General features: G+C 35.2%; 2 protein-coding genes across 2 annotated transcripts; one reads left to right on the top strand and one right to left on the bottom strand.

Annotated features, from left to right (window-relative positions):
- Positions 1–1,954: 1,954 nt before the first annotated feature.
- On the bottom strand, positions 1,955–10,378 carry LOC112553268 (RING finger protein 166-like). The gene is made up of 6 exons (XM_025220372.1): positions 10,249–10,378; positions 8,104–8,251; positions 7,434–7,534; positions 6,744–6,858; positions 4,517–4,624; positions 1,955–4,090 (listed from the first exon to the last, which is right to left on the bottom strand). The coding sequence occupies exons 1-6, from the start codon at positions 10,371–10,373 to the stop codon at positions 4,025–4,027; spliced, it is 663 nt and encodes a 220-aa protein (XP_025076157.1). The 5' UTR covers positions 10,374–10,378; the 3' UTR covers positions 1,955–4,024.
- Positions 10,379–10,689: 311 nt separating this feature from the next.
- On the top strand, positions 10,690–15,678 carry LOC112577149 (twisted gastrulation protein homolog 1-B-like). The gene is made up of 4 exons (XM_025260126.1): positions 10,690–10,803; positions 12,156–12,370; positions 12,781–12,999; positions 13,569–15,678. The coding sequence occupies exons 2-4, from the start codon at positions 12,157–12,159 to the stop codon at positions 13,964–13,966; spliced, it is 831 nt and encodes a 276-aa protein (XP_025115911.1). The 5' UTR covers positions 10,690–10,803; position 12,156; the 3' UTR covers positions 13,967–15,678.
- Positions 15,679–17,509: the final 1,831 nt, after the last annotated feature.

Genomic DNA, 17,509 nt, shown 5'->3' with positions numbered 1-17,509 from the left:
CTGTTAACACAAAAATAGTTTTCTAATGTCAGAAGAATTTTACAATATAATTTCTGGGAACTATGCAATAAACAATTTGATTGCTTTACTGAAATATTTTAAACATGTGAAATATATTTGCTTCACATGGTGCAAGCATCAGTCACCAATCAAGTCCTTAAAATTGCTAAGAGATGTGACCATGCAGCTGACTGACCCCTTCGCAGTGAGTACTGGAGTGAGGCAAGTTTGTGTGCTCTTGCCAACAATCTTCCTGATTGTCATAGATTGTATCACAAGAGGAACCTCTAACAGCAACACGGGCATTCAGTGGACCTCTGCCATGCAACTTGAGGATCTCGACTTTTGCAGATGCATGACATCAGCATATTGTCCCACAAGCAGCAACATGCACAAATCTCACTCGATCAGCTCTCAGAAGAAGCAACGATGACTGACCTAACAATCAACATCAAGAAGATGGAGGCAATTCAGGTCAACAACAAGCAAGAAGCCCAGCTCCAACTTCAAGGGGAATGTATTACAGAGACTGACGCTCCACCTACTTTGGCAGCATAGTCAGCAAAGATGGAGGTACAGATGAAGATGTAAGAAGCCAAATAAAGCCAGGCTTTCATTCCACATCCTGCAACCTATCTGGAACTCCAAGGCTTTATCTCTACACACCAAGATCCACATCTTCAACTTAAATGTAAAGTCAGTCCTTCTATATGGATCTGAGATATGGCGTGTGACAAACACCACCATCAACAAGATTCAGACATTCATCAACAGATCTCTGCTCCACATCCTCAACATCAGATGGCCCAAGAAGATCTCCAAAACAGACCTGTGGGAGAGAACCAATCAAAAACTTGCCAGCTAAGACATCAAGAAGCAGAAATGGGGCTGGATCGGTTACACCCTGCGAAAGCTGGCTGACAATTTAAAGAGACAAGCTCTAGGCTGGAACCAGATCTCTGCTCCACATCCTCAACATCAGATGGCCCAAGAAGATCTCCAAAACAGACCTGTGGGAGAGAACCAACCAAAAACTTGCCAGCTAAGACATCAAGAAGCAGAAATGGGGCTGGATCGGTTACACCCTGCGAAAGCTGGCTGACAATTTAAAGAGACAAGCTCTAGGCTGGAACCTACAAGGGTGGCGAAGGGTTGGGAGACCCAGACAGACATGGAGAAAATTGGTTCACAGTGAGGTGGAGGCAGCTGACATGACATGGACCCAACTGGGAAGGGACGCCCAGAACCAGATCTGATGGCATGGTGTAGTTTCAGCCCTATGCTCCACTGGGAGTACAAAGGAATAATAACAAGAAGCAGGATCAACAAACAGTTACCATAGTCAAGCCTGGACAATTTAAATGTCCACATTAGCTGATCCTAAGTAGTTTTAAAAAATGGACTTGCAGGCAAAGTTAACATGATTCTTGAAAGAAAATTTGTCGAAAACTACTCCAAGGTTCCTGACAGACTGGGAATGAGTAATGATTGAGATAAGAATTAAGACTAATGCAATGTGGACGTTCTTTAACACCTGTTTTCATAGTGCTCATGTTTGATATAGCGTGCATTGTACGATTTGTGTCAGTTCATGTGCTTGAGAAGTAGACATCTTCCTTGTGTAGATCATCATCACGGTGTTTAAAGCATCTCATGCATAAGTATTATTCTAGGCCATAAAGACAGCAAACTGTTAAGTGGTTCATCAGACCATTACATGCAGAAAACAGGGACCAACACGTACTCTCAAGTACCAATCTGCAGGAAGGTTGAGTTTTCTGATAATGAGCCTTGATGGCTGCCTTCTACTCTGAGTTAAGTGTTTTATCAGATGGCATCCAACCATCAATGTTTATTTCTGTAATGTTGGTTATATTGGTGGTTCTTCTTGAATGAGGGAGTGTTTTCACATTTAAGTATCATTAGCATTATATATATATAAAAAAAACAGCTGTTCTTTGAAAGCAAGTGTGATAGATGGTTTAATGGTGAACTTTTTTATAATTAACTTTAAGAACAAAAATCATGACCATCTTTAACCAAACAGAAACATTAACAATAACAGTTATAAAAATTATATAACTCTGTGACCTGCGCTCTGAGCTTGAATTCTGTTGAGTGTTAATAGAATTTTTATTCTACTCTGTTTTATGATCTTATCAGATCAGCTGTACCCCGTAATCAGATAAAAGCACAATGTTGCAGTATACAAGCTGCTTTAATTACTATAAATTGAGCTTCTAGAATCTAGATCATGAATGAAAACTGTAATTGCTTTAGTCAAGAAATCTATTTAGCATGCTTAAGTTAAGCTTTATTCTAAGTAAAGAAAAAGTTCTAACATGGTTACAGAATCTTAAAATCTAAAGTTAAATCAGACTGCAGCTCTGAAATAGATGGATTAATTTATTCTTAAATATGAGCAAGATAAGAAGAAATTATAAAACCCATGGTTGCTTCTTTTGAGGAATCTATCAATGTATTCACAAAGGGTCCTGACTAAAAAGGAATAGTCTTCCAGGACAGAAAATGGCTGTACATTTATGTTGCATTATGCATCCTCCCTCTATATAAGATTTATGACAATTACAATGTTTCTAAATGTACAAACAACCAGAGAATGGATATCTTAAGTAATATCATTTTTTTAATTTCACACAGTTTGATAAATGACAAACAACCACTTCTGACCATGCACTTATATACATGTAAACATTAACATATCTATGTACACACAAATTCACCCATTCATGCAAATATACTTGCATGGATCCAATCATTCATACCCAGCACTCTGCTTTTTGCTAAAAAAGAAAGGTTGAAAAATGCCATTAAACTATGGTCAACTCACAGTTTTATGAGGGTAACATTACCAAAGACAGGTAATTTACAAATCTGCATACCATTGTTTTCATGGAAGAAATAACAACCAATTATATTATTTCTTACACTTGTATATATGTATACTGTAAAATCTTAACAACTATAGTAATAGAGAACTTAAAACTTAAATATGCATCTGCCCAAAAAATCTGATCCTACTTTAATGAAATTACTTTGAATTTTTCTGAGTTAATTTCGATTTTGACCTGTTGATTTGTTGACGAACAGACTTTTCTTTGACAATGTCACTTTCATCTCTGTCCAGCTTTTTGTCTGGGCATGTCAATAGCAAGATGAAATTTGAGCAACGTGGAAAAGCTGCTTGATAAATTGAGGCAGCAAAGGCTAACTACAGCTTGACCTATGTTTATCCTGAGCATTTTTTATCTGTTCTGAATTTCCCGAAGACAAACAATTGCAGATCTACACTCTAAATCTTGGACAGTGAAATGCGTATCTAGGCTGCACAGACAACTCTGGTCCTCCATTTTCTTCTGTCTGTAGGATTTCTTTTCCATTTCTTATGCATTTTTGAATTCATAGATTTGTTGGATAATGGAGTATTGTGTTCGTTCAGTTGTTTATCACATAACACTAATTTTTTTTCCTGTTTAATGCTTTATCCCCTGTTCTTTCTTGTCATCTTGGTTGGTTTCTTTAATTTCTCCCTATCATGATTATTGTTGTTGTTATATTAATTATTTTTATTTGTAAAGAGCCATGAGCTTGCTCATAAGGCTGCGGTATGGTGCTATATAAACTTAACTATTATTATTAAAACAGATCATAGTTTGGTTGCAGATGTGTGGACTAGTTCTTCACTATCTGTTTGATCATGACAGAATATTGGAATCACTGGTACCATTTGAGTCCAGCTATATCTCACAGATTTCAGGTCACAATTTTTTTTTTTATTTTTTGGTGAGATGGTGGGGGGTATTGATAGATGGCTGCATAAGCTAACAATGCAAATTTAAATATCAAAAAGCAAAGGCAAATGAGTGAAAAGTATTAATCTTGACAAAAGTATGTTCATAGAAACTGTAAGTTGACTGCACATTCAAATTTTATGATTGTTCAGATTCAGTGTCTGAGAGAGCCTGCCATAAAGCATTTTGATGATGGCGGGCACTGCTTGACATCAACGCTCTTGTAAAGAAGCCTGTATTGCAGCCATCAGCATTTCATCATCATCTTGACCATAATCCTAAAATACAAATGAAATGATTCAGACATATAACCTCTTTAACATAAATAAAAAAATGATTTGCTGTTTATTAATGTTAAGAAGAGAAAAAAATAAATGCTGTCTGAAAAAAGTCTGAACTACAAATTATACACTTGTACTAACAGCAGCATACTTGAAGCAAGTCTAATGAGACTTTTTTTGCTAATAAATTATTTTTACAGTGATGAGTCTAAATGAACCAAGGCAACATTCATACAAGAATGAAGGGAATACAAAATATTGAAAGTTATGTAGCCAAATAACTAAAAAAGCAATTAACTACATAAAGTTTTTATCATGATTGTCTCAGTCATGGCCACAGTCAAATCCATGTAACAAAACATTATGTAGAAAATTTGATGCTAGTTAAAAAAAAAAGAAAAAGAAAAAAAGCTTTAAGCTTACCACATATGTGTCATACTCAAAAGTGTGCCGAGCATTGAGATGCTGAATAAAATTAGAACTGAACTGGCTGGGATTTCCCCAGGGCATGGAGGCACAGATTGGACATACCTTTAAAAAAAACAAAAACAAACAACAAAAATAAAGGGAAAGTAGATTTCAGAATGAGTAAGAAAGTATTATGAACCAAAGGAAACGTCTGACTTTGATAAAATTTTGCAAATCTGACATGATATTTTTCATCTTGATAAATTTAAGGACAAGCTGATAATCTGATGACAATAGTCATAATAATAACAGATTTCCTTATTCTAATATGGACTTTAAAAAACAACAGAAAGTAATACATGTGATGGTTCATTGCACAGCACTGTCAGATCACTGTGACTGAGTTGGTTCTTATACTAATAAAGCTTTGTAGTTTGGAGCAGGTTTTGAACAGCTGATGCTAAAGATGAAGTTACAGATACACCATTTGCGTGCAAATTTTTTATCTATGAGTTAAGGTAACATTATCAACATCTTACTAAATAATCAAATACTATAAGAATTTATTTTCAAGTCCCATTTCAGTTGTTAAATTCAAAGATTAAGTCTACTTTCTTTCAACTGGCTGTCTCACATGACTGGCAAAGATTAAAATTTTGTAACATGTCTCGTTCTCAAATCAAGATAGTGTAATTATGTCATGCCTCTTTTCTGCACACTCCAATGACTGCCTGTTTAAGCCTAAGCTAATTAAAAGCTGACTTTGACTCGTCATGGTTTCATCTGTAGCTCAACAAGGAACAAACTGACTATAATTCCTCATCTTTATCAGTAAAACTAGGTGTTGATTTACTGCTCTTCCTCTGCATGTAGGATCTTTTTGCAGGGCTGGCTCCCTTGTCGTGATAGCCTTAGCTGCTGGCAATTCTTCCAAACACTTGCTTTCAATATCATTTGAGGCGAATCATCACGTCAGGACCAATACGGTTTGCACACCACATTGTTATAAACAATCCACTTCTTATCATTCATTATCAGTCGCTTCAAAAAGGGATTACTTTCCTCATGCTTAATGAGTATATCAGAGATGTTTATATGTGCTATCAAAAGAATATCTAAGAGTTTACGAGGAACTCAAATATCAAGCCTGTTTACAAAACCTAGCTTATTCAGGTGGTTGTAAATGCTTTAATGATCAATGTTCAATGTTCAATGTTTCTGCAATCTTGCATGCCAAGTAACTTGGGTTTGACTTGATCAATGCTTTTATTATGACTCATCAACCTTGGTGAGCATCCATGACTGAGGAGCTTCCTAGAAATTGAAAGCACCAGCACGGAGCTTTGTGAACCATCGTTGGCACTGACATTCTTGTAGAGCATTGTGACCATAAACTTTGTGCAACTTTTCACAAGTTTGACGTGCATTCTTCCTTTAATGAAGCTAGAGCTGTCAGCTGTCAAGTGACATAGAAATAACATAGATGCGAATGACTCTACTACTTTCAAAATGCACCATCTAACTAGCACCATCTATAGCAAAAATGCATCATGACTTTTCTGACCACCCAATAAATGTTGAATGAGCCATCTAGTATGCTGGACCCCCACAACTATGGAACTGACTACCAAACTTAGTCTGAACCATTTAGCCAGTTCAGTGTTTCCAAGTTTTTTAGGAGGCTTCAGAAATATCTTTGGCAGTACATCCTTTCCCATTGCAGTCCTAAGCTGTCCATGATTAACCCTCTGAGCACAACATAAAAGTATAAGTATTACAAAGACTGGCTAATAACTGAAGAGTGTGTAAACAATAATGTGAGTGAAGTTTGTTTTTTTATTACTGCTGCTCTTAGGTAAACATCAGACCAAGAAACCTATACATGTTTGGAAAGGAGAAAGCTTGAACTTAAAAGGTAATGAAAATTGTCTTTCCTGTGCTTCCCCAGCAAAGCCATAATCATGGCTCATCATGCTTTAATGGTTAATGTGTGTAATGTGCCTAAGTGTGTTGATGTGTTCTGTGAAATAGAAGCATACTTTGAAAAAACCGTCCCCTATTAATATTTGTATTTGCATTACTTAGCCTTATAATGCAAAGTGTGGAAAGCCTGGCCACATGTTGAGATTCTATACTATACAAGCATTATTATTATTACTACCACCACAACTACTCTTTGTAAATTTCCCACTTGCATATGTTTAAGTCTCTTAATAATATTGCAGTTTCACCAATAACTCACCACATGTATACGTTCATGTCTGTGGACATTGTTGCAGTGTTTCACCAAGTCCTTACAGTCCAGATTCGCCTGTTCACAGTAAGGGCACTTGAATGTTGAACGGTTAGGAACATCCCTGTAAATTATTTTACAAGTTTTAAATATGTGTCAAAACACAGATTATCTTATAGTAAGAGACAATTTTAATATTTAAGAACAAAACAAACTGATGTGACGAAGTTATATCCCACCCATTATTTTTAAAAAAGGAATCTATTTTGCTCTGAATATTAACCAAATTAAACATTCATTGATTTTTAAAAAAAATATATTAAAAATAAAAAAAAGTTTTGAGTGTAAAATTTTGCATGTGTTAGTCTACAGAAGGAGCATGACAATACAAAGAATAATAGATGCAGTGCATTAGTTATTAGTTTAACTACATTCAATGGTTTTGTTTCTTTGCCAAAGACAAGTTATAGCCCTAGATGAAAACTATGAAGTTTATCCACGCTGGCATCTCCTATCATGCGCTAAGCATTCAATGCACAACCTCCCATCCACAATTTATCAAATAAGCCTCCCATCCATTTAACTTTTCAAAAGTACATAATATTCTGCATACTTTTATTCTGTGACTAGACCTCACATGATATCAATGTGAATAATTAAAAATAAGGCAAAATGTTTTATAATGCTAAAGATGCTGACAGCGGAACAGGCTGGGAAGTCTCTTTTATAGGTCTGAACTTTGGTGTAGCCAAAGTTTGTCCACAAGTTTCCATGTGTTTACGAAGAGAAGACATGGGCATCTGAAATGACACATAAACTTATCCTTTTAAATACTTTTACAGAAATGCTATTTTTATATTAAAGAACTATTACAGAATAGCTCTTAAGTGAAAATATTTATATTTTTTTGTTTTTCAACACATTGCCTCCCACACAGTATATAAGGAATCTTCAATAGAACTCAACAAATTATATAAACTTTTATGTCTTGTCATTTCCCACTGTTTTCTTACTGTACTAAACAGGAGGTCAGTCACTGCAAATAATGGTTTCAAATGATTATTTATCATTCTCAGAATCAGCAGTACACAAGGTAAGCTCGTCATCTTGTAATGAAACTGAATGTAGATAAGGATGTGTATGCTTAAGAGTGTGAGTGTTAGTGTGTGCATGAATGTAATATGTAATAATTTTTTCACTGTCATACTTGAAGTATAGAGGTTATAAACATGGGGGCTCTTCTACAATAAAATTGTTGTTGAGTATCTGTATACCAGCATTATGTACAATTCTGCTGAGAGAAAAAAAAAGTTGCAAAATAATAGCTAAAGTATTGCTAAATCTAATGAGCTTACAACAGTGTTTTTACCTGTGATCCACAAACACTACACTTTGCAAAGGAGGATCTCATAATTATTTCTATTTCATTGGCTGGAACTGTCTGATTAGGATGGAAAGGTTTCCTGCACTGAGGGCATTGATGTGACTGAAGTGATTTCAGGCAATCCTGGCAGTAGCTAGAATAGCAAGTGAAACCATGCATAGTTATTTTTAAAAAATTTTAAATATGCAGCGAATGTTAGGTGGGTGGGATACTAAGATCTGTATGTTTTAATTAAACTGTTTAAGATTTTTTTCTGAAAGAGTAATGAAAACAATGGAAAACAAAAATTAAAATAAACCAATGCAAGTATCTGTAATAGTTTCTGAGTTACAGGTTTCTGAAGTGAGGCACTCCAGAAATCACAAAAATTGGACAGAAGACAAAAGCATATATTGTTCAATGATGTAATTAATTATGTTACTGTTTGTCTTCTACCAGTTCATGCACATTAAAAACTTCCATGCTATCTTCATGCTACATGCTATGATAGCACAGCTCAAAGAAAACAAAGAAAAAGAAAACACAAAAAATGTGCCAAATGGCATGGAAGGCCATATTTGTAAGACCATATCATTGACATTTCTAAAAATATTATATTAAAACTATTATATGCAAATTGTTCATGGGAATTTTTTTGAAGTTGGCTATGTTTAATTTTTGAGAAAATGTTAAAAATGTCCAATACGAAAATCCCTTCAGTGACATGTTATGAAACATTAAATACAACTACAGGCAGTCCTCAGGTTACGTCAGCCCTGAGTTACAATGTTTTGTGATTACGACACATCTCCCATTTACTGTTCAAAGCCTTGTTTCGACTTAAGTGGTTTTGTGTCGTAAACGCCGTAACGCAAACTTCGTGGGGTTTTTTTTTAATTAATGTTTATTATTCCTGTTTCATTTTATTATCAAATGTATTTTATATGTGTTTTTTGATAATTACTGTGTTAGGATAGGTGTTAGGATAGGATTGAAGTACAATATGTATGTTCCGACTTACAGCGAAAAATGGTTTACAATGCGACGTAGGAATGGAACACGTCATAAGTAGAGGACCGCCTGTACTTCCAATTTGGAGGAAAACTTATACTTAAAGAAGCGTATGTACCTCTGACTTGAAGGTTTAATGATTAATTACAGAAATTAGAACCATTTCTCGTACACAATTATCATATACAACCAGGAGGAATTCCAGATCAAGTGCCATTATCTTCCCAAATTCATGTCAGATTTGTTTCAAAGTTTGTTACAATCTTTAATAACATTAGAATAAATAAATAAGTCTATGCTAATAAAGATTATTGCTTTATGTCAATATAGATTATTGATATAGCTGTTGATTCCATTATAGTCTTAAGCCTGTACTGAAGAACATTTCCAAGTTTTAACACTTTCCTAAAAAAATTATTGGGTGTCATTCCATCTCTTGCATATACAATATTTTACAACATAAAGGTCTTTCTCATATAATCATAATACGGGAAAATATACTGCAAAACTCTCATAATTTTAACAAGATTAAATTAAGAAGAAAATGTTTCATGTAACATTAAATTATATCAAATGACTGAACTCATAAATCTGGTTGATGCTGGCCACAGCTGAATTTTTGAAAATGTCAGAAATCACTCAATACTAAACAGTTCAGTTTTACTGAATGAATGCTAATTTTTGAAACAAAAGTATAAGAAATTTATTCTTGATGAAGATGGAAATATTATCGATTTATACCTGACCTGTGCATGCATCGTATGTGTGTGTGTGTGCTCGCGCACACTCCAATATCATCGTTATTCTCATCGCGGTATTAGTTTCATTATCTGTCTCACTTCCATCACGGCATCAGTTCAACAGATAATTGACTGCTTGTATCGTCTCTTTGCTAGATTTCAAATCCCTCAACGTACTGTTAAAGTATTGCGTAAAATGAAATAGCATGATATTACTAATTCGCTCACATTTTTCTTTCATTGATCTCGTCTTTAAAACTCCTCAAGCCTTTATTTGGGTCTTACGCAGAACAATTCTTTGGCTTTTATATTTCTTACTTTCTATTTTGACTATTTGATCTTGGGTGAAAATGTTGAACACCTATGCAAATTGACAAAGCGAAAATAAATTATTTCTTACGTATGGTCATTGCCACATGATATCCTCACGGGTCTACAGAAAAGTTCCATACAGATTGCACACATATATTTATTTAGATCGGTCACACAGTCTTCCTGACGGGACATTGCAGAAGCCATTGCCATGATGATAAGACTGAGAGTACAGTCCCTTATGGACTACTCAGTATAGAAGTGGACTCAACGAACACGATACACGATAATTATTTCGTCTACTACTATTTTAAGTGTTTTTATTTTGCATGTTTCTTTTCACTACAATATATTAAAAACACATGACTAATTTGTATAATATTCATAGATTGGCAAAGACGATCGTGGGCTGTCAAGGGGACATCATTTGCAAATATATATAAACTAATTAATGCACATTTTGAATCTAATAAAACTGACAGAAATTCTTTATTATAAATAATTTCATTCTGCATTCAACATTTTTTTAGTATGATTCATGTAGTAAGTCCATCACACACAGAGACAGGCGCACACATTTGTATGTAAAAAGAGTTGCCTCTCTTATGTAGACGGCGCTTTTTTTTTTACCTAGTACACCGAGGTAAGATATTTCTGCTGTAATTTATTATATCTAGAACAGCTTAAGAGAAAGCCTGAATAAGATATTTGCACAACTGCCTTTATAAGAAAGACTAAAACAAAAAACCAAACAAACTACAGTCCAGATTGGTTTAGCAGAGCAAACCACCATCGCCAAGTGTGCATTGTTTATTCTAAATGTTGCTTTGAACGATTCTATCGCCGATAGATTATCCGATAGACTAGAGCGGTAGGGATCAGACTATTGAAATATCGCTGCGTTTTCTGCTATAGTATGCAGTATTTGTTATTTCGAAGGTTTTTATGTATTTATGCTAATCACACAAATGGATATGCTTCCATAAGTCAAAGCACAAGACCTTTCTAAAATGCTGAATAAATGTAAAAATACAGTGATGCGAAAAGCACACATAAAATCCTCAGTATTTTGTGCATCTTGCTTACAAGCAAAATTCACAACTACCAGTTTGACCGGTTTAGTAACAACAGTAAACTGCGTGTATACGTTTATAAAGAATGAGCAGATCAAGTTACCCGTACACTTTTGGCGTGTTTCCTACTATTTTGGAATGTATGTCAATACAATTTTAAAGCATCGATATTCACAGGCTTTTTTTCTTCATTTAGTCATTTAGATATTGACCCGGTACAAAAAATATGACAATTAAAGCCTGCATTGACCATCAGTAAATTTAAAATGACAAAACTGAGGTCTTTCCAATAGCCTCATGAAATAAACTTAAATGTTTACCATTCTCTACTACATTTATTTTCGGTCACCTGTTATTTTCCTCAAGACCATATCTCCCCACCGCATGAGTCAAATCGTCTTGACATCAGGCCCAAAAGATGAATTGATCACAGATGACACAAGCTATTATTATCAAAACAGAGCCATACATCGTTTGAACACTACATATTCATGCTCAGGCCATGCAAACAAGTTCAGACACCATTTTACTGAACAAAAATGGCCACATCCAGATGAGAACACACACAATGGCACATACATTGTACGTTCATTAACATTATCATGATAATGTCAAGAAACTGCTTTAATTATTAGTGAAATGTTTTTATGTATTTGATACTGCAATTGACATTTGATAAGCAATGATGATGATGAGTTTTCATTTTTAGTTTATTACACAATTATTAATCCTAACTGCTTTATGTTTAAGACCTACTAGGCCAAATTGTTTACATCCAAGATGCCCTTGTCAGATGTTTGGAACATGATTTAGAGCCATTTATTTATATGATTTACATACATCTGTTTCTGGTTTAGAGCAATAGTTGAGCTTGTAGAGGACTTGTTCTCTAAACACTGACTATATCAGTTTATCTTCACAGGATGAAGTGGTACACAATTATTGTAGGAGTGCTGACTTGCCTCTGTGTAGCTGAGGCCTGCAATCAAGCTTTGTGTGCACCACTGGTTAGCAAGTGTTTGCTGATCAAATGTTGTGAATGTGAAATGAAACCAAGGGATGCAAAAAACTGCACATGTTGCAGAGCTTGCCAGGTGTGCTTGGCAAAATTGTACACAGAGTGCTGTTCATGTGTGGGTGAGTAGATTTTGGTTTGTAATTAATTTTAATGTTGGGGTGCCCGGTAATGTAGTGATTAACATGTTTTGGATTAAGGTGGAAGTGCTTTTCTCTTAAACTAACCAACCAACTAATTTGCATAAACATACCTTGTATGGAAACAACATCATGACACCTTAAAGTCCTTACACTTGTGAGTAATTTTAATACTGTTTTGTGAGGCGCATCATTTTCTGAGTCCTTGGATCTGTGTCATAGTTTTGACCTCTTTTCTGGAGTTTTCATTGTGATGGAAAGTATCTTTTGTCATTATCTGTAATTTTTGTCTTTGTTTTTTAATTTAATTAAAGAGTCCTGATTAAAATCTCACCTAGAATCCCTCATGTTGATTGAAGTACCTATAAAATAAAAGCATATTATCATTTCAGGGCTGTGTCCACCTCCCGATCCAGATGATGGCATGTACCAAACAAGCTCAATTGAAAATTTACCTGACCCCATCCCAGACCTGTTTGCAGTGCTGACTGAAGAGGAGGATGCTCAGAAGCGCTGGACAACACACACCTATTCTTTTAACCTGGACAACCTTCTCTTCAAACCAGGAACTGGCCATACGACTGAACTTGAAACAGCTTACATTGACAAAGGTAAGATCTTATTTAACAATTTGGTTTAGGTAGGTGGGTGTTAAAAGAATTGATGGTTTCATCATTTCAGAATATTTGGAACAGTTTTAACCCTAGCATTCTCTTCATGAAAGTGATATGGTGTGAGCTGAAGTCATGAGGAAAAAAACACCGGTGAAATTGAATGTGACCTTAATACTTTTGATGCTCTCACAAAAGCAATTAAATCTACCTTTCTGGATTCAAAAGATAGGAACTATAATACAGAAAGAAAACATACCATTGCAGCAAAAGTCAGATTGAACTTAAAGTAAATCACTTTTTTAATTTAATTTGGTCAGTGACTGATTAAACATATTGAATCTATAGGGTTATACCATTGGGACAACAATTTTTTCACAGGAAGGATCAGAGATTGGTCATTTTAGGGGTAAACAGGTCTGCACTAACCATCAAGTTTCATCTTCAGTCATTTATCCTTTGATAACAATTGTTGTGAGGAGCACAGGGATAGACCTCACTTATGCCTTTCATCCTAAAGCAACCTGATTCGGTGATCTTGCCTGAGTTTTTGTCTTTGTATGTTATAGGTACTACAGGAGAGAATACTGAACAACCTGCTTCAACAATAGATCCAGCTACAGGCGTTATGGGTATTCATAACTGTACTGTAGCTTTTTTTTCACAGTGCATGTCCATTCGCAAGTGCAAGACATCGTGCAAGTCAATGGGTGCTGCCAAGTATCGTTGGTTTCATGAAGCTGGCTGTTGCCAGTGCATTGGCAGCACATGTATTGACTTTGGTCTGAATGAGCCCCGTTGTCTGAACTGTCCCCCTGGTGTGCACACTGAAGTGGATCTGGAGAACACGGACACGCATCTTATCTATGATGATTTTACTGAGAATGGCAATAGTGTAGAAATTGAAGATAACTCTGAGAACCTTAAATCACAAGCAGGTATTGCATCTGTTTCAGACCATGTTTAAAAGAGTTTTAGCTGATGCAGTTTTGGAGTTTATTTTTAAAATGTTTTGTACAACAGCACCTTTGTGTTACTGCAGGATAAAGTCAACATGCATATTTGTTGCCAGTTGGGAGGTTTAAAAAAGAAAAGGTGAATTTGTGGAACCGTCCATTTGCATTTATTTTCATTTTTAACCTTTAGTATTAGGCATGATTAACAGGAGATCGTAAATGACCAAAGCGTTAAGAGTAACAAACTATTTTTCTAATGTATTTAAACAGATTCTGTCTGTTTAAAAAATGTGTGGTATGTGTCCTTTTAAATCTCTTTAAAATACTGGTTTAGTAAACACTTTTTTATTGGCATTTAAATAAAGATGCAAAAAAAGTAAATTTCAGTGAAAGCATTGTTTAAAAATAATATTACTTCAGTTATATACATTTGCACTGTCATCGTTTTAGAATAATGAATTAGCTTGTAACATCTAATATTAAAATGGTGACTTTTATTTTTCTATTATCACTTTAGTCACTTGTTGCTAGTGTTTCAAATTTTGCAGTAAATTAAACCAGTTGACATTAGTGTATTATATTGGTAACATTTAAACAAAAAGGAAAACAATGCCTTAAGTTTGGTAAATGTTGGGTTTACTTGGTAATGTTATTTTGGTTGTGAAAAACATAGTAATGTTTATTTGTCTATTATATCAATGGCTTATGGCCATTTGAAGAAGTTAGTTTTTATAGATCAGGTCAAGCTTGGGCAGACAGATGCTAAAACTTATACGTGTATGCATATCAACTTTTGTTTGGTTTAGGCACAAATATCCTTTATCTTTAAATAGGATGATAAAGCATAGATTGTACAACAAATTTGACAGTAAAGAACTTTTTCGGTTTGCCGATTGTTATTGAGCTGGGAAGACAGGTCAACAATTTCATATGAACTGTTGAAGAAGAAATATAAGAATATGCCATCCACTTCTAATGGCATAAAAATATTAATCCGTTTTAAGCTGCATACAATGTGTGCTATTGCCAACAGTTAGCATTATCGAAACTGATGTTTAAGTGGGTTCTTTCATATTTAAAAAGAGAATTAAATCGGTAGATGTTGCAGTCAAATACTGTTTGAAACGTCAGATTTAAAGCTAGCTGAATCGTTAACTGTTTTTTAAACCATGGATCTATTTGATGCCACCACTTTGGTTTATTTGGCTTGACTCCGTGCATCACTTTATCAAAATCAGTAGAGATTTGGTAACAGGGTAGAGACTTGAATTGAACAATTTAGTTTAGTGGAGGGAAATTTACAGTCTATTCAAGATCTGTGCTAAAGTGTTCAGATAATGAGGTTTTATCCTGCCATACCATGGCACTGATTTTATGCTTGGTCTTTGTAAGAAAAAAGTGAATTTTGTTGAATTCCTCACTTTAGAAATTGCATTTATGAACAAAATGTGCGTTGAACATAATCGTTTTTGAGAAATTGCTTTTTCTTCAATTATGTATGTATAATATAATGATTTACATCATTATCAGTGTTTGCAGAAGCCTTGTAATGCATTTTTCTTTTTTTAATTTGAAGGTACTTTGCTGGAAATCTGGTTTATATTTAATATCAGGGCCGTGCTTAGGGGCAGGCGGACGAGGCATCTGCCTAGGGCCCCGCGCTTTTGATTGATATAAATTAATCGTAGGCTTCTGTTGTAATGTGTATGCAGCGTCCTGTCAATGATAAAAGACGAGATATCCCTGAGGAAAAAAGTGACTTTAGATCCCAACTAAAACCGTGTGATCGTGGCGTGAGGGCCCCGCACATGCCCTTTGCCTCGGGCCCCGCGGGGGCTAAGAACGGGCCTGTTTAATATTATATATAAACAAGTGTGGTTGTGACTTAATATTTCACTTTTTTTATTTAATCCATATATGTAATTGTCTGATTTAAAAAGGTGAGGCACAAAGAGTTATTGGAGGAAATGAATCCAAAGGTAGAAGAAAAGTGTACAGATATGGCTTGCGCTTTTAACTTCTGACATTTTCTTGTTTAATAAAACTGTTTTAGCAGTGTAGACTTTTTTGTCTTTTAGCATTTTTTAATGTGCTTTGATAGAGATTTGAAGGTTTCAGGGTGCAAAAGAAACTCCGTTCTGCATTGACAAGATATTGGCAGGGTCAATAAATTCTGAGTGACAGTATAGCTTTTGGCACATTATCAAATAGTCTTCTTTGGGATTTATTTTAGGCCTGAAAAGCCCTGTAGCCACAGCCTGTAATTCAAAACCTCCACATCAGTGTCTTTGCTGACACTGTGCCTTGAAAGACTGCATAATATCCTTTGTTGGGTTTCCAGAAGTATATTTAATGTAATAAAAAAGTCCGAATAAGACATTTTGATCCTGAATCTGTTTAAATCAGTCTTCAGTAGATGCAATGGCTGTCTGACACAGCATTGACTTTAAAATGTTTAGCAATTATCTTCTAGCGAAACTCGTTTAGTTCTCTTTCTTGGTATTTCGCAATGTTCAGCTGTATTTCTAAATTACATACAATCTTTGCTAATTCTTGCTCTAATCCCTTATCAAATCTTTTTCAGATATTCCACTTTGTTGCATCTGCTTTGTTGTTGTCTTGTTCTTAAAGACATTTAGTGATAATATGTACTTGAAACACAATATTTCTACCATATTGCCAATCTGAACTGGCAAATGTGATTAGCAAACGCTTGAGCTTCACCAGGTGTTGTTTCCTAATGATCCCTAAAAACTTGCATTCTTACAAATATTTACAAGAGCAGTATAAATGTTACCTAGCTACTGTCTAGGGTGTTTTGAAGCATCAGTTCCAGTTTCCCATCTGGGGTTTTTTCACTGTAATATCTTGGATGATTTTTTCAGTACTTCCAAAAGGCATGTTGACCCAATGAAATAAATAGGAATTTGAATTAATTCAAAGAAATTTACAACTTCTAAACACCAGGCAGCATCGTTTACCACGCAGAGAATGTGCATTGAATGGCATGTGAGTTTATATCTAGGATCATATTTTGCACTCAATTGTCTTTGCCTTTCATGTTGCTTCCATTGTCATAGGCTTCTCCTCTGGTTATCTCCAGCTCCATATCTTGAAATTAATAATGGAGATTTATCTAGCGCCTTTCCAAAGATTTGCTCAGCGTGCTTTACATAAATCATACATAGACTAAATCGTCAACAACCATGCACCCACATTCGCACATCTACAACACCCCCCTTCCCCACTCATACACAAAGTGACTTACAGACACGTTATTCATGCTCAGGGTCACAGTCAGGTCATCGCTCTGAAAAGATAAGTTTCGAGTTAAGACTTAAGAGCGGTATAAGAATGAGAGTGACGAAGGCTGACGGGCAATCTGGTCCATATTGAAAGGGGTTGGTAGGAGAACTATATCTATGCATCTTTTGTCTTAGCTCGCGGATTCGCCGATGAGCTTAGTCGTGAGGGCGTATAGAGGAGAGGCGAGGTACCGACAGCCCCATTTTATAAAAAATGTTAACAAGAATATTCACAAGCGTAATTCACAA

Source organism: Pomacea canaliculata, linkage group LG12, assembly GCF_003073045.1.
Source record: "Pomacea canaliculata isolate SZHN2017 linkage group LG12, ASM307304v1, whole genome shotgun sequence".
NCBI classification, from domain to species: Eukaryota; Metazoa; Mollusca; class Gastropoda; order Architaenioglossa; family Ampullariidae; genus Pomacea; species Pomacea canaliculata.
This window is presented reverse-complemented; position numbering and strand designations above follow the sequence as displayed.